This window comes from Apodemus sylvaticus, chromosome X (assembly GCF_947179515.1).
Source record: "Apodemus sylvaticus chromosome X, mApoSyl1.1, whole genome shotgun sequence".
NCBI classification, from domain to species: Eukaryota; Metazoa; Chordata; class Mammalia; order Rodentia; family Muridae; genus Apodemus; species Apodemus sylvaticus.
In genome coordinates, this window is record NC_067495.1 from 151,524,943 (window position 1) to 151,544,861 (window position 19,919).

The following is a 19,919-nucleotide window of genomic DNA, read 5'->3' on the forward strand; positions in this document are numbered from 1 at the left end:
GTTTTACTGCTGTAAGTAGACACCATGACCAAGGCAACTCTTATAAGGACAACACTTAATTGGACCTGGCTTATAGATTCAGAGGTTCAGTCCATTATCATCAAGATGAGAACATGGCAACACCTAGGCAGGCATAGTACAGGAGGAGCTGAGAGTTCTACATCTTCATCTGAAGGCTGCTAGCAGAATACTGACGTCCAGCAGCTTAGGACTAGAGTATCAAGGCCCAGGCCCACAGTGACACACCTATTCCAACAAAGGTACACCTCCTAATAGTGCCACTCCCTGGGCCAAACATATATAAAGCATCAACACATATGTTTTAGTCAAATCCACCTCCCATTCTGTCTCTTCCAATTCCACTTGCCCAACACTTTCCACTAATCTAGTTTCCTCCTTGCTACCTGTGGATCCAAGATGTAGAACTCTTAGCTCCTCCTACACCATGTCTGCCTGGATGCTGCCATGCTTCTTGCCACGATGATAATGAAATGAACCTCTGAAACTGTGAGCCAGCTCTAATTAAATGTTTTCCTTTATAAGAGTTGCCTTGGTCATGTTGTCTTCTCACAACAATGAAACAATGAGACAACATTTCTCAAAGGAACATATAAAGTTTAGTGAGGATATACACTGAAAAGAAGGCATATTTCACTATTGATGGGAATGTAAATTAGTATATTTATTATGGGAAGCAGAACACATATTCCAAGAATGTTAAAAAAAATAAAACTACTGTACTATGCATATGCCTTCTCTTGGTACATTAAATAACCAAGTAAGATTAAACCTGTGTATCACAGATTATCTGTATGCCCATGTTTGTTCATATATTATCCATAGTAGCTAAAATATGGAATCAATCTTGACTTGTGGCACAATGGAATACTATTCAGTCATCAAAAAGAAAAACAATATCCCATCAACCACTGAAACTGGAAGGTGCTAGAAGGTATTATAGTATATATTCAAAATAGAAGCAAACATATATTCTTGGTCAAATGAATTATAAAAGGTGAAAACTTTTACAAATGTTACTATATCACTATTTTGTCATTTCTAGAATGCACTGCATTCTGATTTAGCTGAAGAAAAATTATGTAATACTATTGATTTCCTTTTAATATGGAGGTTATATTTCTTAAGTACAGTTATTACAATTATATAAAAAAGATTAGGAAAAGATTAGACTCATGTTATAACTTGGGAAGAAAGCTACCCTACTAGATGGCTGATATTAGACAACTCAGAAGCCCTTTTTCTTTAACAGGCTTCTCCTAGAAAAGTAAGGAAAAGCTTTTGTTTTATAGAATGGGAAATAGACATTATGAAGCAAATTTTAACACAATATTGTTCTGTTGATATAAAATTCTGGTAGTAGGGTGCCAAGTATATTCATAATCCTAGTGCTTTTAATTTTATGCATGAAGACCCAGGAGACGAGCAGTATTCAATACGTCATCTCTAGTTAAATAACAGCCACAGAGTTGACGGTAGCCAGTGAATGATTCCCTTCCATGAAGTACTCGCCAGTTGTCTATAAATAATACCTGTATATATATGAAAAAAAAAGAGTAAACAGTCAGAACAAGAGCAAATCTTAGGGAATCTAAATCAGAAGAGATCACTGAAAGTGTTACATCTGATAAAATATTTCTTTTGAAGATAACTAGAGTAAAAAGAAAAATAAGATATATCTAACCTTATAGTAGCCTAAATATCAATTAAAAAGTAAATAGTTTTTATAAACTCTGTATACCCAAGGAACTTAACATTCTTTAAGCAACTATCTTTTTTTTTCAAAGTAAATCAGGAAATTGGTTTCTTTTTCTGTAATCCTCAGTTTATACTTCCTTTTTATCATTTTAAAAATTATTTTTATACACTCCATATTTCATTCCCCACCCCATGATCCCCTGTCTACCCTCCAACTGTTCCACCTCCCTTACCTCCTCCCCTCCTCCTGTCTCCATGTGAATATCCCCCCACCCCACCTGACCTCTAAACTCCCTGGGGCCTCCAGTCTCTTGAGGGTTAGGTGCGTCATCTCTGAATGAACACAGACCTGGCAGTCCTCTAGTGTCTGTGTGCTAGGGGCCTCATATCAGCTGGTGAATGCTGCCTATTTGGTGGTCCAATGTTTGAGAGATCCCGGGGTCCCAATTAAATGAGACTGCTGGTCCTCCTACAGGGTCGCCCTCAGCTTCATTCAGCCTTCTCTAACTCAACAGCAGGGGTCAGCTGCTTCTGTCCATTGGTTGGGTGCAAATATCTGCATCTGACTCTTTCAGCTGTGTGTTGGGTCTTCTGAGTGCTGTCATGCTAGGTCCCTTTCTGTGAGTGCTCCATAGCCTCAGTAATGGTGTCAGGCCTTGAGACCTCCCCTTGTGCTGGATCCCACTTTGAGCCTGTTGCTGGACCTTAAATAGTTGAAGCTATTCTGTAGTTAGAGGAAATATCAAGATTTAAAAATGGAATCATTAAGCTGGAAGGATCCAACTTAAATCCTTTCATCATTACAATAAGTGTGTCTGATGTCTGGAGATAAAGTGGTGCCTGCTTCCAATCATCAGTGAATGACTGGCAGGACCAGGAACAATAAGAAAAATATTTTCCCTTTGTAACATGGTGACACAGATTAAATAAGTTTCAATCTTCACCAGTTTTGTATGGCAAGCTTACTTGATGTATCTTTATAGAGTTTGGGACCTACCTTTCCAGGCTTCAATTTGACCCAAAGCTCATTCTCAGGCCTTCTCAATTCAGTTGTTAGGGTTCGGTGTGCTCTATACCAACGATGAACAACATCATAAGGCACAGTGTTGATGACAGACCTGTCATAGTTGTTGTACCTTTTATGGAACCATGAGAAATAAAGATCTCAGACACACGATGAAGACATTGGCTGCTTATTGAACAGTTTTAGATAATGATTTCCCTGTGTTTACTGTTTGTTTGAAACTTGAAATGATAATGAATCAAATTACTCTTAGGAATACAGCACCAGAGAAAAGAAATTCCACTATCTGCTGGTCACATTTTGTTTTTCTTTGGAGTCTTTCTGGGACAGGGAGTCAAAGCTAAGTTCCAGATGATTTTTCCCATCTCAGGAAATGGTTGGTTTTTATTTGTTTGTTTGTTTTTTAAGATATAGTATGTTTATCTAAAGTGTGTTTCCTGGAATAAGTACTTATTGATCAAAGTGCAATGAAAACATCAGGGGAGGGTTTGAACATTTTATATTAAACTAAGGAGGACAATATAAGTTGTATAAACAAAGCTATCTTTAAAATATACAGAATGAGATGATTCCACAAATATTTTCCTTTGTGGGAAAATACTAGATATAGCCTAGTAGACAGTTTTACTCAGAGGTCTTCATTCAGTCTGTTATTCATTCAATACTAGCACCTACATGAGCACCTACTATTGCAAGGAATATATTAGGAAATGAATATGCAATGTGACATGGTCTGAGCTTTTTTGGAAGTTTATATACTATTGAGGATGCAAAGATATAAATGCAACAAATACATGAATAAGATAATTTCAGCGAGTTACAAATGCTGTGTGAAAATACAGTGACATGTGTTTAAGGGTAATTAAAATATTGTTTTTGAATGCTGAAGGATTTGAGAATTGACACTGCAGCTGGTGCCTGTCTGAATAGAAATCAAGTATATGACAAACTGAAGGAAGTGAAGTCTAGCTAGAGAGAGTAGCAAATATAAAGTATTGATATAGAAAGCATTTTGTTATGTTTACAGACCACCAAGCAGGACATGTGGCTTGTGTTGAGTAATCAAGGAGAATTATGATTCAAGAAATGAAATAGAGGAAGTAGCTAGGGGCAAGATTATATATATATTCATGGAGGGCATGGTAAAGTCTTGGACTTGATCTGCTTACTATGGGGTCCACTGAAAATTATTTACTAATATAATGTTTTTCTGTCCAAGTATAATATTCATACCTCTAATCATAGCACTAAAAAGAAAGAAGCAGGTGGAATTCTTTCAGTTTGAGGCCCGCCAAGGCTACATAGTTGTACCTTGTCTAAAAGAAAACATAATGTATTTCTATTTTGGATAAGGGACATTAACTTTTTGCTAAAGTATAACATATTTAGGAAAGCATAAATAAATCTTGATAAATTTTCATTTTGGGGTGACATTCATGTTACTATTAATGAGATATACCAATTATTGTTAGAACACTGTAACATTTTCTTGAGCCCCTTTCCAGTCACATTGCTTCTCCTACCCAAGGGTAATTGATCATCCTGATTTCTGTCACTAAAAATTGTTCATAAAAAGTTTTATATAAATGGAATCATTTGGCATCTCCTTTTTGTGTCTGTCATCTTTCATTTAATATTGCACTTATGAAATTCATCATTTAGTAGTAGTTACTCATTACTGATGCTGTATAAAACCTAATTGCATGATCATTCCATAATTTGTTCATTGTACTGTTACTGAACATTTGAGTAGTTTTCACTTAGGAACTATTTTATAAGTAGTGCTTCCATGAACATTCTATTATATATCTTGGTAAATATATGTATTCATTTTGCTTGGTATAAACTTAAGGATAGAATTTCTGGATTGTAAAGTATGTATATTGTCAGATTATAGTAGATATTGCCAATGGTCTTCCTTTCAAAGAGAAACAATTTTTGTCTTCAAGATATCAGATGATATTTGTTGAGTTTGGTATATAGCATAATCAGAACACAATGTTCTTGTTTTCTCATATGTGAAACAAATACCAGCATAGTAGGCCTCACAGGACTACTATCAGAGAATCAAATGAAAGAGTATAATGAATGGTGCTTTCTCTGAAGCTTTTAGGAGCCATGTTCATATAAGGATAGTGAGAAAGCAGTCTTCAATAGGATGTTGATATTCAATGTCATTTCTAGAGACTTCTGGTTCTATATATTTGGTAGCTATATAAATACTATTTCATTGGCTTATTTTACCATTTGAGAAGGAAAACTGTTATTAGCCTCCTTTTACACATAAGGCAATTGAAACTTTGAACAGTAAATTTGTCACAGCTTACTATTTTAGGTAATTGGATATCTCTAATATTTTACTTGTTGTTGACAGCATCATGAAGAAAGAATTATCCAATTCCTGTGAACACTTGTTCATAAGGCCAGCCTTACAAAGTATCTATGACAGTAGCTAAAATTAATACAACTGACAGCACCAAGTACTGGCAAGAACTTGGAGCAGATGCAACTTTCATCCATTCTTTATGAAGGTATAAAACTGATATAACTAGCCGGGCGGTGGTGGCGCACGTCTGTAATCCCAGGACTCTGGGAGGCAGAGGCAGGAGGATTTCTGAGTTCAAGGCCAGCCTGGTCTAGAGAGTGAGTTCCAGGACAGCCAGGGCTATACAGAGAAACCCTGTCTCGAAAAAACCAAATCCAAAGAACAAAAAAAAAAAAAAAAAACCTGATATAACTAGTTTGGTAAAACATGTTATTTACTGAAACTAAACATTTCTAGATTCTGTAATATATCAATTATATTCTGTAATAATTAACACTAGTTAACAACTTGACAGATCCAGAATCACCTAAGAGACAAAAACCTCTGGTCAAGTCTCTGAGGGCATTTCCAGAGAGGTGTAACTGAATAAGGAGGCCCCTCTCTGAATGTGGGTGCCACTATCCCATGGGCCAGAGTCCTAGACTGAATAAAAAAGGAGAAAATGATCTGAACACCAGCATTCATATCTCTGATTCCTGACTGTCTTTTGTAATCTGCTACCAAGTATATAACTCTTCAACTATGAGCCAGAGTAAATCCTTTCTTCCCTGAATTGCTTTTGTTAGGAATTTTGTCACAGCAATGAGAAAAGTAATTAATACACATTCCTAGGTATTTGATAGAAATGAAAATATATATATTCACAAAAGTACTTTTATGTGAATTTTTATGGCAATTTCAATCATTATGAAACCAAACTAGAAACAACTTGTAGGCTTTTTTGAAAGACAGACAGACAGACAGACAGACAAACACAGTATAGTACCTTTGGGGGGTACATATGCAGTGTTTGACTGGAAGATAGAAAAGTACTTCCTCTATTGAAGATAATGATATTTACATATTGATATAGATTCATGCCACAGATATACATTCATTTCTCAAACATCTGTAAGTTTGGATTTTATTGCTGCGAAGAGACAGCATGACAGAGGCAATTCTTATAAAGGACAACATTTAATTGGGGCTGGCTTACAGTTTCAGAGGTTTAGTTCATTATCAAAGCAGGAAGCATGGGAACATGCAGGCAGGCATGGTAGTGGTAAACACATCAAGAATTCTACATCTTGATCCAAAGGCACCCAGGAGAAGACTGACTTTAAGGTACCTAGGAAAAGGGTCTCAAAATCCACTCCTGAAGTGACACATTTCCTACAAGGCCACACCTATTCCAACAAGGCCACACCTATTCCAACAAGGCCATACCTCCTAATAGTGCCACACCCTAGGTCAAACATCCTCAAGTCAAATATTTAACATTTTAAAACATCACTGATCTTTGTGCTCAGGCTGACAGGACAGGTGACCCCAGGTACCGAGATATCCCAGGTATAAGACCTCTGGGGACTAAGACCACCCAGCTGTGGACTGCCGCTTGCGCCCAGGTCCTGGGCTGAGCAGTGGATGTCTGTGAGCCAGCCAGGCTTGGGTCTTGGGCCCTGCAGGAAGTCGGCAGACACCATCTCTGCGCACAGGCAGACAGGACAGGCAACCCCAGATACCGAAATATCCCGAGTTTAAGACCTCTGTGGACTTACACCACTGAGTGAGCAGTGGGCCACCACCTGCGCCTGGTTGTCTGTGAGCCAGCCAGGTGTAATTCCTGTGTCCTGGTGGAAGTTGGCAGCTGCCACCTTTGTGCTCAGGCTGACTGGATAGGTGACCCCAGGTACTGAGATAACCCAGGTATAAGACCTCTGGGGACTAAGACCACCGAGCTGCGGGCTGCCACCTGCGCCCAGGTCCTGGACTGAGTAGTGATCGTCTGTGAGCCAGCCAGGCATGGGTCCTGTGCCCTGTGGGATCCCCGCCACAATCTTCACACCCTGACAGAGCAGAGAGGCAGCAACAGGTTCAGTCCACAGAGTCAACCAAAATTTAACATTGCTTGGGGCAGAACACAACAGGGCTCCAACAGCATCCAAGAGGAGGGCAGCAAAACAGCAATCTGTGCTAGGGAAACCCAGTCATCCAGCTGTGCAGAAATAGCCTTAATAAGAGGCTCAAGCACCAGCCAGTGACAACAAGACATACTAACACCAGAGATAACCAGATGGCAAAAGGCAAACATAGGAATCTTACCAACAGAAATCAAGGCAAAATGGCACCATCTGAACTCAACTCTCCAACATCATCAAGTCTGGGATACCCCAACACACCGGAAAAACAAGATTTGGATGTAAAATCACTGGTCATGATGCTGTTAGAGGAACACATGAAGAGTATAAATAAATCTCTTAAAGAAATTCAGGAGAAAGCAGAGCAAAACTTAGAAGCCCTTACAAGGAAAACACAAAAATCATTGAAAGAAATGCAGGAGAATATGGGTCAAAAGATAGAAGCCAATAAGAGGAAATGCAAAAGTCACTTAAAGAAATACAGGAGAACTTTGGTCAACAGGCAGAAGCCATGAAAGAGGAAATGCAAAAATCTCTTAAAGAATTACAGGAAAACACAAACAAGCAAGTGAAGGAAATGAGCAAAACCATCCAGGATCTAAAAACAGAAGTAGAAACAACTAGGAATTCGCAAAGGGAGAGAACTTTGGAGATAGAAAACCTTGGGAAGAAATCAGGGGCCATAGATGCAAATATCAACAACAGAATACAAGAGATGGAAGAAAGAATCTCAGATGCTGAAGATACCATAGAAACCATGGACTCAACAGTCAAAGAAAATGCAAAATGTAAAAAGCATGTAAGCCAAAACATCCAGGAAATCCAGGACACAATGAGAAGGCCAAACCTAAGGATTATAGGCATAGATGAGAGTGAAGATTTACAACTTAAAGGGCCAGCAAATATCTTCAAGAAAATTATGGAAGAAAACTTCCCTAACCTAGAGAGAGATGCCTATGAATATACAAGAAGCCTACAGAACTCCAAACAGACTGGACCAGAAAAGAAATACTTCCCGTCAAATAATAATCAAAACCCCAAATGTACTAAACAAAGAAAGAATATTAAAGGCAGTAAGAGAAAAAGGCCAAGTAACATATAAAGGAAGATCTGTCAGAATTCCACCAGACTTCTCACCAGAGTCCACGAAAGCTAGAAGATTCTGGGCAGATCACATGCAGACTCTAAGAGAACACAAATGCCAGCCAAAACTACTATACCCAGCAAAACTCTCAATCACAATAGATGGAGAAACCAAGATATTCCATGACAAAACCAAATTTGTGCAATATCTTTCCACAAACCCAGCCCTACAAAGGATAATAGGGGGAAAACACCAATACAGGGAGGGAAACCCCACCCTGGAAATAGCAAGATAGTAACTTTCTTTCATCAAACCCCAAAGAACATAACCAATCAAATATAAAAAATAACATCAAAAATGACAGGAAGTGATATTCACTATTCCTTAATATCTCTTAACATCAATGGACTCAATTCCCCAATAAAAAAGACATAGACTAACAGACTGGATACGTAAACAGGACCCTACATTTTGGTGCATACAGGAAACACACCTCAGTGTCAAAGACAAACACTATCTTAGAGTAAAAGGCCGGAAGACAATTTTACAAGCCAATGGTCTCAGGAAACGAGCCAGAGTAGCCATTCTAATATCAGATAAAATTGACTTTCAACCTAAAGTCATCAAAAGAGACTCTGAGGGACACTTCTTGCAGGTCAAAGGAAAAATACAGCAAGAAGAACTCTCAGTCCTGAACATCTATGCTCCAAATGCAAGGGCACCCTCATTCGTAAAAGAAACTACAAAAGCTCAAAGCAGACATTGCACCTAACACAATAATTGTGGGTGACCTCAACACTCCACTCTTTTCAATGGATCGATCAGGAAAACAGAAACTAATTGAAGCTTTTAGATTTAACATATATATGTGTATATATATATATATAAAACATTTCATCCTAAAGCAAAAAAATATACCTTTTTCTCAGCACCTCATGGTACGTTCTCCAAAATCGATCATATAATTGGTCACAAGACAGACCTCAACAAATATAAGAAGATTGAAATAATCCCATGCCTCCTATCAAATCACTATGGAGTAAAAGTGGTCTTCAATAGCAACAAAAACAACAGAAAGCCCACATACACATGGAGACTGAACAATACTCTACTCAATGACACCTTGGTCAAGGAAGAAATAAAGAAAGAAATCAAAGACTTTTAGAATCTGATGAAAACGAAGACACAACATACCCAAATCTATGGGACACAATGAACGCAGTGCTAAGAGGAAAACTCATAGCCCCGAGTGCCTCCAAAATGAAAATGGAGAGTGCATACACTAACAGCTTAAGGACACCTGAAAGCCCTGGAACAAAAAGAAGCTAATTCACCCAGGAGGAGTAGAAGACAGGAAATCATCAAACTCAGGGCTGAAATCAATCAAGTGGAAACAAAGAGAACCGTACAAAGAACAACAAAACCAGGAGCTGGTTCTTTGAGAAAATCAACAAGATAGATAAACCGTTAGCCAGCCTAACCAAAGGGCACAGAGACAGTATCCAGATTAACAAAATTAGAAATGAAAAGGGAGATATAACAACAGAAACTGAGGAAATTCAAAAAACATCAGGTCCTACTACCAAAGCCTATACTCAACACAACTGGAGAATCTGGAGGAAATGGACAGTTTCCTAGACAGATACCAAACACCAAAATTAAATCAGGATCAAATAGATCATCTAAATAGTCCCATAATGCCTAAAGAAATAAAGGAGGTCATAGAAAGTCTCCCAAGCAAAAAAAAGCACAGGACTAGATGGTTTTAGTGCAGAATTCTATCAGACCTTCAAAGAAGACTTAACACTAATACTCTTCAAACTATTCCACAAAATAGAAACAGAAAGAACACTACCCAACTCCTTCTACAAAGCTACAATTACGCTGATACCAAAACCACACAAAGATCCAACAAAGATCCAATTTCCCTTATGAATATTGATGCAAAAATACTAAATAAAATTCTTGCCACCTGAATCCAAGAACACATCAAAACAATCATCCACCATGATCAAGTAGGCTTCATCCCAGGGATGCAGGGATGGTTCAATATACGGAAATCCATAAATGCTATCCACTACATAAACAAACTCAAAGAAAAAAAAAACCACATGATCATTTCATTAGATGCTGAAAAAGCATTTGACAAAATTCAACATCCTTTCATGCTAAAAGTCTTGGAAAGAACAGGAATTCAAGGCCCATACCTAAACACAGTTAAAGAAATATACAGCAAACCGGTAGTCAACATCAAACTAAATGGAGAGAAACTTGAAGCAATGCCACTAAAATCAGGGAGAAGGCAAGGTTGCCCTCTCTCTCCATATCTTTTCAATATAGTTCTTGAAGTTCTAGCTAGAGCAATTAGACAAAATAAGGAGGTCAAGGGGATACAAATTGGAAAGGAAGAAGTCAAACCATCCAAACTACTTTCAGATGATATGATAGTCTACTTAAGTGACCCAAAAACTCCACCACAGAACTCCTATAGCTGATAAACAACTTCAGCAAAGTGGCTGGTTATAAAATCAACTCAAGCAAATCAGTTGCCTTCCTATACTTCTTGATCCAATGCTGAGAGAACCACCCTTGAAAAGTGTTCCTGTGACCTTCACACCCGTGCAGTGGCTATATTTTTCCATACACATAAATACACACACACATAATAAATACAAATTTAAAATATTTCTCTAATTACAGCATACAAAATGGATAAAAAGTGGGTAAAGGGCGAAATCAATGGTACTATGTAGAAGTGATAGTCGTCTCACACAGAAAGTGGCATTGCTGATAGGAAGTACTGGCTACTTTGAGAAAAATTAATAGGTAAACTTGGTTAAATTGGTTGTTGAGTGTGAAGGACATGAACAAGTCGAAAATAGCTTTTGGTCTTTCATTTGGGCAATGCAGTGGATATACCATTTAGTAAAACAATAGCAAATATATAGTGAGGTGAGCTTAAAGTGAGTGGAGCCCATGAGCTAGATTTTGAATATGATACACTGTATATTCTATAAAACAGCTAAATGATGATTTGAGGAGATAGCTGGGTATACTAGTCAAGAACTTAATATATAATAAATATATCACATTGGAGAATAGTTATTTGGTACTCACCTGATCAAATACAGCTCTTTATTCCATGGGTAGATATTTAAGATGGGCCCAATCCCAATCATGTGATTGTGACATTGTCCAACATTTTCAATATATTCATGCTTCAATGGTACTTTGCAGAGGAGTTCAAATTCCTCAGGTGATTTTTGCAGTACTTGTTGTGCTGCATAGAATCCATCCACTAACAGTGTTCTACCACCTGTTCCTTCATGCTTAAGACAATGAAATACTTGAATGCTAAAGAAAGCAAAGCAAATTCTTCTGTTAATGGATAAAAGAGAAAATATTGAAATTCTAGTATATTATATCAGAAATGATTAAAATGATTAAACCTACTTTGGTAATTTTAATGAAGAAAACCCATTTCCTAGTTGTCTTTCCTTCATAGAAAACTGTACATTTTTACTCTTAAGTATGTTACTGCACATTTATTTCAAAGATGTGTAATACGTATTAAAGGATATATATGCCAGGGAAGACATGGGAGTATAGACATAACAAGATGTGGTCTCTGTTTTGAAGATACTCACAATCTAGTAAGGAGAGATGAGGCTAGTATCAATAACATTTGAATGAAATATAAGATTGTACACAAGTAAGGCACAAATTGCATAACAAATGACTCCCATGAAGAAGTATGGAGAGGGTCCTGATCCTGGAAAGGAATGATCTAGCATGGGAAGGGAATATAAGGACAGAGAAAAAGGAGGGAGGTGATTGGAGAAGGGATGGAGAGAAGAAGGTTTATGGGACATATGGGGAGGGGAGATCTGGGAAAGAGGAAATCATTTGGAATGTAAACAAAGAATATAGAAAATAAAAATATTTTTTAAAAAAAGATTGTACACAAGTTGTGATGAGGTCCATAAAAAGAAAATTAAAGAAATATTTGAGTGAGAAAGGGAACAGCTTTGCTTAGTCTTAAATAATGAACAAGAATTGAAATGGAACAAGTTCAAAGCATGAAGAATGGACCCTAGAAAGAAAAACCATAACTAAGTATAGAGATATAAACCAACAGGACATATTCAAGGAAAAGAAGTTTCTGTTGTCATAGCATAGAAAACCATAGAATGTTCTTAATTTGTTAAAAAAAATTATGGTTATATTAGCATTTTTAAAGTATGTCTGGTAAGATGGCTCATCAGGTAAAGGCACTTGCCTCTCTCTGATGACCTGAGTTTGAACCCTAGAAACCATGTACTGGAAGGAGAAAAGTGATCCCACAGGTTATCTTTTCACCTACCCTTGTGTGCATTGGCACACAAACCCAAACACTCCCACACACACATTACACAAATAAATAAAATGAAAATATTTTTGTTATTGTTTTGAGATGTAGATCAATTGATAGAATATGTGCCTACCAGGCACAAATTCCAGGGCTCAATCCCCAGCATCAGCATGATCTAGGTGTGGTGATATATGCCTTTAATCCTAGAACTTGAGAGGACACTTTGTCAGCTCTCGTCACATAATAATTAAAGCACCAAATGCACAAAACAAAGAAAGAAGATTAAAAGCAATAAGGGAAAAAGGTCAAGTAACATATAAAGGCAGACCTATCAGAATTATACCAGACTTCTCACCAGAGACTATGAAAGCTAGAAGATCCTGGGCAGATGTCATACAGACCCTAAGAGAACACAAATGCCAGCCCAGACTACTGTACCCAGCAAACTCTCAATTACCATAGATGGAGAAACCAAGGTATTCCATGACAAAACCAAATTTACACAATATCTTTCCACAAATCCAGCCCTACAAAGGATAATAGATGGAAAACACCAACACAAGGAGGGAAACTACACCCTAGAAAAAGCAAGAAAGTAATCTTCCAACAAACCCACACAAACATAATTTCACCTCTAACAAAAAAATAACAGGAAGTAACAATTGCTTTTCCTCAATATCTCTATATAAAAATTAATATTGTCAACATATCCTAATCAACTGAAATTCAAAAATATGCAGAATTAGAAATTTGTTGGCTCTCACCCAGTAGTCTTTAATTTGGTAATTGGATAAATATGTCCAATATTGTACAAACCATATACACATTCTGCTTGATTGTATGTGACAGTGTCTTGCTGTGTACCACATAATGGTCTTGAAATCATGCTTCTTCTATCACAGCCTCTCTACTAGTAGGATTGTTTATTTGATGATTTTACACTAAACTGTGGTTTTCAGAACGGCTCACATATTTCAAAATTATTTATAGAGTCATAGAAATGTAGAAAATTTGGGAGGTGGCTTGCAAGAGAACTTGCAAGAGTGAGACTAAATGTTTTGCTTCAATTTTGAAGAAGATGACCTTATAAGTTACTCTTTTTCTTGTTTCTCTGGTGTGTTGGCATAACCAGGACTTGCTGATGTTGGAGAGTTTGGTTCAGATGCTGCCATATTGCCTAGATTTCTGTTAGTAGCGTTCCTGCATTTGCCCTTTGCCATCTTGTTCTCTGGCGTTAGTTGGTCTTGTCTCTGGCTGGTGTTTGGGCCTCCTGAGGGGCTCTGGGGCTATTTCTGCAACACTGGATGGCTGGATTTCCCCTGTAGCAGATTGCTGATGTGCTGTCCTCCTCTTGGGTGCCCTTGCAGCCCTAGTGTGCTTTGCCCCAGATTGCGTCTGTGAACCAGATGGTGCCCGTTTGCTCCTTCAGGGAGTGCTGAAGGGTGTATGCTGCGGGGACCTTTTCCAGGTGCTGATCACTCTGCTGGGCAACCGATCTCCCAACCGGGTTGGTGCACATAAGGCTAGCCTAGCTGCTCAGGCCCTGAGTCTAGGCAAAAGCCTGGGAGGCCAAGGTCAGAGCAAAGTTCCCCTCGGGCTCTGAGTGTTAATTGGGTCTGTCAGGTGGCCAGGATTGCGGGCGCGGGCGCTCCCTGAAAGTGCCAGGAAAGTCTGCTGGGATAACAACCTCCTGGCCGGGTTGACACACAGATGGCCCACCGGGCAGCCCAGTTCTTGGGTCAGTCCAGGGCCTGTTGGGGGCCTAGACACCCTCCCACCCCCCCACCCCCCCCACCCCCCCCACCCTCCCACCCCTCCACCCCCCAACCCCCTGCTATGTTAGCCTCGGGCTATGCCTGTTAACCGGCTTTGCCTGCTAGCACTCTCTGGTGTCCTGTAGGCAAAATGGTGGCCTGGGCAAAAAAAACTCCTGGCTGGGTTGGCACCCTGATGGCCCCCTGAACAGCACAGGGCCTGGGTGCAGGCCAACGCCCGTCGGGCTTAGACCCTCGCGATGTTGGCCTCGGGTTATGTTTGCGTACCTCAGTCTGTCTGATCTCTCAGTCTGTCTGATCTCTCTGGAGTCCGAGAACCAAGATGAGGCGAGTCTCTCGTGACTTGCAGGAGGCAGAGTTCTGAAGTGGCTTCAGTGCAGTGAAAGGCAGTGTAAATCCGCAGCTGCTTGCAGCCCGGCTGGCCAGCGAAGGTTAGTGGTCGTGGGCGCAGGGCATAACTGGACCCTGTGTCACCTTTGTTCCACTGCTGATGGCCCTTCAGCTGGACCAGCCACTGCTGTGCTGCCGCCTCTGCCACCCGCTGCCCCTGATATTCATTATTGCTATTTTTTTTCAATAAAATTTTGTGTTGAATATATTCTTCATTTACATTTCAAAACCTTTCCTGGTTTTCCCCTTCCCTGAAAACCCCCAACCCCTCCTCCCACCCCATGGCTCCTAGTATATATCCCTCTACCCGACCCACTCCTACCTACCCCCTCCCTTAATTTCCCCACTCTGGAGCATCTATTGAGCCTTCATAGGACCAAGAACCTCTTCTCCCACTGATGCCCAACAAGGCATTCCTCTGCCACATTTTTGTCTGGAACCATGTATATCCCTTGGTTGATGGTTTAGTCCCTGGGAATCCTGGAGTGTCTGGGTGACTGACATCCTTGTTCTTTCCAATAGGCTACAAACCCCTTCAGCTCCTCCAGACCACCCTCCAACTACTCCATTGGGGACCCCACATTCAGTCCAATTGTTGGTTGCTAGCATCTGCCTCTGTATGAGTAAGGCTCTGGCAGGGCCCTTCCGGAGACAGCCATAACAGGCTCCTTTTGGTATGCACTTCTTGTCATCCATAAAAGTGTCAGGGTTGATGACTGTTTATAGGATGAATCCCCAGGTAGGGCAGTCTCTGGGTGGCCTTTACATCAGCCCTTGCTCCATACTTTGTCTCCATAATTGCTCCTGTGAGTATTGTGTTCCCTTTCTCAGAGGAACCAAAGCACCTCCACTTCAGTCTTTTGTTTTTCTTGTGCTTCCTGTGGTCTGTGAATTGTAACTTGTTTATTTTGAGCTTTTAAGCTAACATCCACTTCTCAGTTAATACATATCATGTGTGTTCTTTTGTGATTGGGTTACCTCACTCAGGATGACACTTTCTAGTTCCATCTATTTGCCTAAAATTGTCATGAACTCATTCTTTTTAATAGCTGAATAGTACTCCATTGTATATATATACCACATTTTCTGTATCCATTCCTCTGTTGAGGGACATCTAGGTTCTTTCCAGCTTCTGGCTATTATAAATAGGGCTGCTATGAACATAGTGGAACAAGTGTGTTTGTTATATGTTGGAGCATCTTTTGGGTATATGCCAGGGAGTGGTATAGCTGGGTCCACAGGTAGTACTATGTCTAATTTTCTAAGGAACCACCAGACTGATTTCCAGAGTGGTTATACCAGTCTCTAATCCCACCAGCAGTGGAGGAATATTCCTCTTTCTCCACATCCTCTTCAGCATCTGCTGTCCCCTGAGTTTTTGATCTTAGCCATTCTGACTGGTGAGAGGTGGAATCTCCGGGTTGTTTTGATTTGCATTTCCCTGATAACTAAGGATGCTGAACGTTTCTTTAGGTGGTTCAGAGTCATTCGGCTTTCCTCAGTTGAGAATTCCCTGTTTAGCTCTGTACCCCATTTTTTAAAAGGGTTATTTGACTTTCTGTAGTCTTAACTTCTTTTTTTTTAATTTCATATATTCTTTATTTACATTTCAAATGATATCCCCTTTCCTGGATCCCCCCTCCCCAAAAGTCCCATAAGCCCTCTTCCCTCCCCCTGTTCCTCAATCACCCCCTTCCCATTTCGCTGTCCTGGCATTCCCCTACACTGCTGCACTGAGCCTTTCCAGGACCAGGGGCCTCTCCTTCCTCCTTCTTGGGAATAATTTGATATGTGAATTGTGTCTTGGGTATTCTGAGCTTCTGGGCTAATACCTGCTTATCCGTGAGTGCATACCATGTGTGTTCTTTTGTGATTGGGTCGCCTCCCTCGGGATGACATTCACCAGTTCCACCCACTTGCCTAAGAATTTCATGAATTCATTGTTTTTAATAGCTGAGTAGTATTCCATAGTGCAAACATACCACCTTTTCTGTATCCATTCCTTCATTGAGGGGCATCTGGGTTCTTTCCAGCTTCTGGCTATTATAAATAGGGCTGCTAAAACTATTCTCAACAGTAAAAGAACTTCTGGGGGAATCAGTATCCCCGACCTCAAGCACTACTACAGAGCAATAGTGTTAAAAACTGCATGGTATTGGTACAGTGACAGGCAAGTAGATCAATGGAATAGAATTAAAGACTCAGAAATGAACCCACACAATTATGGTCACTTGATTTTTGCCAAAGGAGCTACAACCATCCAGTGGAAAAAAGATGGCCTTTTCAACAAATGGTGCTGGATCAACTAGAGGTCAGCATATAGAAGAATGCAAATCAATCCATTCTTATCTACTTGCACTCAAGCAAGTCAGTAAGAAACATCCCTCCATGGCCTCTGCATCAGCTCCTGCTTCCTGACCTGCTTGAGTTCCAGTCCTGACTTCCTTTAGTGATGAACTGCAATGTGGAAGTGTAATCTCAATAAACCCTTTCCTCCCCAACTTGCTTCTTGGTCATGATGTTTGTGCAGGAATAGAAACCCTGATTAAGACAGTCAGCCAGAAGATACCAAGTAAGCAGGAAAATCAAAACTAAATATTCATGATCCTATACATGCTATAGAAGGAAGTGCAGCTTCAGATCTACAGTTATGCCTTATACTATCCCCAAAGGTTAAACATTACTAGTTAACCACTGGTGTTTATAGTCCTTTGCCTTCAGGCACAGTGGGAATAATCTTTAGAAGTGGATTAACTTCTATTAACTTCTCAAGATGCAAATTAATACAGGAGACAGAGTTTCTCAGCTGTTGTTTCTATAGCTGTCTCTTATTACAGATAGTTGTGAGCCACCATGTGGTTGCTGGGACTTGAACTCAGGACCTCTGGAAGAGCAGTCAGTGCTCTTAACCACTGAGCCATCTCTCCAGCCCAGCCATCTCTCCAGCCCTCAGCTGTTGTTTCTTTACATCACAGGCAAGGCCAGTCCAATAGAAAGAACAGTGACTTTTGATTAATGATCAGAGACCCAAATTAATGATTCAAATAAATGGTGTTGAAAATGTTTAAGGAAACACAAAGAATTCTGCCATGCTGGGGTTACAGGTTGATCCAGAAAAAAAAATACAAAGAGGTGATTCACTTAAGTTATTTGGGTTTTAAAATCAGTCAACAAAATAATTAGGCCACAAAAAGTACAGATCCATAGGGATCAATTGCAAACTCCTAACAATTTTCAAAAATTAATGGGCAACATTAATGGGCTGAGTTTTATAACTAGTTTAAGTATTTATGAGTCAAGTAATTTGTTTCAAACATCATAAGGAGATTCAAATTTCAACAGTCTAAGATATCTAACAGCTGAAGAAGAAAAAGAGTTAATACTGGTAAAACAAAGACTATAAGATGCATATGTGGATTGAATTGATCCTAAACTTGATTGTATTTTGGTCATTTTACCTGCAATTCATTCTTCTTCTGGGCTCATTATGCAAAGGGTAGATAATATTATGGAATGGATTTTTTTTAGCTCATAAAGTAAAAAAATGAGGACTATTGAAAAATATTTCTGATTTAATTATAAAAGGTAGAATATGACTACATCAGTTGTCAGAAAGAGATCTGGCCAAAATTGTAGTACTTCTTACTAATACTGAAGTTATGTTAATATGGGTGATCAAGGAAGATTCGAAAAGAGCTTGTAGTAACTACTTGGGAGACATTAATGACAGACATTCAAAATACAAACATATAAAATTTATTAAAGGAATTAATTAGATTCTTCCACATATTGTAAAGAAAATATCAATTTGGTATCATATAGGTTTGCCAGGTCCATTAGCTCAAGGAAATGAGAAAAATTGACCAATTACTAATAGGAAATGTGTTAAAAGGCTCAAATTTTTCATGAAAAATTTCAAATGAAAAATTCATATTAATGAGAAAGGATTAAATTATTTTCTTTTTTTCCCTGTCTTCTCCCACACCTGGTCCTGCGCCCCCCTTTTCTTCTCCCCCTCGTCTCTCACTCCCAAGTCCTTCCCTCTACCTCCTGTGATTATTTTTGTTCCCAGTTCTAAGTGGGACTGAAGTACCTTGGTCTTGCTTCTTCTTGAGCTTCACATGACCTGTGAGTTGCATTTTTCCTAATATCCACTTATCAGTGAGTACATACCACGTGTGTTCTTTTGTGATTGGGTTACCTCACTCAGGATGATATTTTCTAGTTCCATCCATATTGCCTAAGATTTCCATGAACTCATTGTTTTTAATAGCTGAGTAGTATTGCATTGTGTAAATGTACCACATTTTCTATACCCATTCCTCTGTTGAGGAACATATGGGTTGTTTCCAGTTTCTGACTATTATAAATAAGGCTGATATAAACGTAGTGGAGCATGTGACTTTATTACATGTTGGAGCATTTACTGGGTATATACCCAGGAGTAGTATACCTGGGTCTGCAGACAGTACTATGTTCAATTTTCTGAGGAACAACAAAACTGATTTCTAGAGTGGTTGGTTGTACTAGCTTGCAATCCCACCAACAGTGGAAGAATGTTCAACTTTCTCCACATCCTCACCAACACCTGCTGTCATCTGAATTTTTTATCTTAGCCATTCTGATTGGTGTGAGGTAGAATCACATGGTTGTTTTGATTTGCATTTTCCTGATGACTAAAGATGATGAACATTTCTTTAGGTGCTTCTATTCCTCAGGTGAAAATTCTTTATTTAGTTCTGTACCCCATTTTTTTGATAGGGTTATTTGGTTCACTGGAGTCTAATTTCTTGAGTTCTTTGTATGTATTAGATATTAGCCCTCTGTTGGATGTAGGGTTGGTGAAGATCTTTTCCCAATTTGTTTGTTGCCATTTTGTCCTTTTGACAGTGTCCTTTGCCTTACAGAAACTTTGGAATTTTATGAGGTCCCATTTGTCAATTCTTAATCTTAGAGCATAAGCTATTGGTGTTCAGTTCAGGAACTTTCTCCCTGTGCGCATGTGCTTAAGGATCTTCCCCAGTTCCTTTTCTATTAGTTTCAGTGAATCTGGTTTTATGAGGAGGTCCTTGATCCACTTGGACTTGAGCTTAATACAAGGAGATAAGAATGGATCAATTTGCATTCTTCTGCATG

The 19,919-nt window shown here is 39.2% G+C and overlaps 1 protein-coding gene across 5 annotated transcripts in view; it reads right to left on the reverse strand.

The window, feature by feature from the left end:
* Window positions 1–657: 657 nt before the first annotated feature.
* The window catches only part of Tmlhe (trimethyllysine hydroxylase, epsilon), a 164,654-nt gene continuing 145,392 nt past the window's right edge, over window positions 658–19,919 (reverse strand). For all 5 annotated transcript variants that reach the window (XM_052171126.1, XM_052171127.1, XM_052171125.1 and 2 more), the window contains 3 exons: window positions 11,385–11,621; window positions 2,714–2,852; window positions 658–1,550 (listed from right to left, as the gene is read on the reverse strand). In XM_052171126.1, coding sequence (XP_052027086.1) covers window positions 1,419–1,550; window positions 2,714–2,852; window positions 11,385–11,621 — 508 coding nt within the window. In that variant the 3' untranslated portion in view covers window positions 658–1,418. The remainder of the gene's footprint in view (window positions 1,551–2,713; window positions 2,853–11,384; window positions 11,622–19,919) is intronic.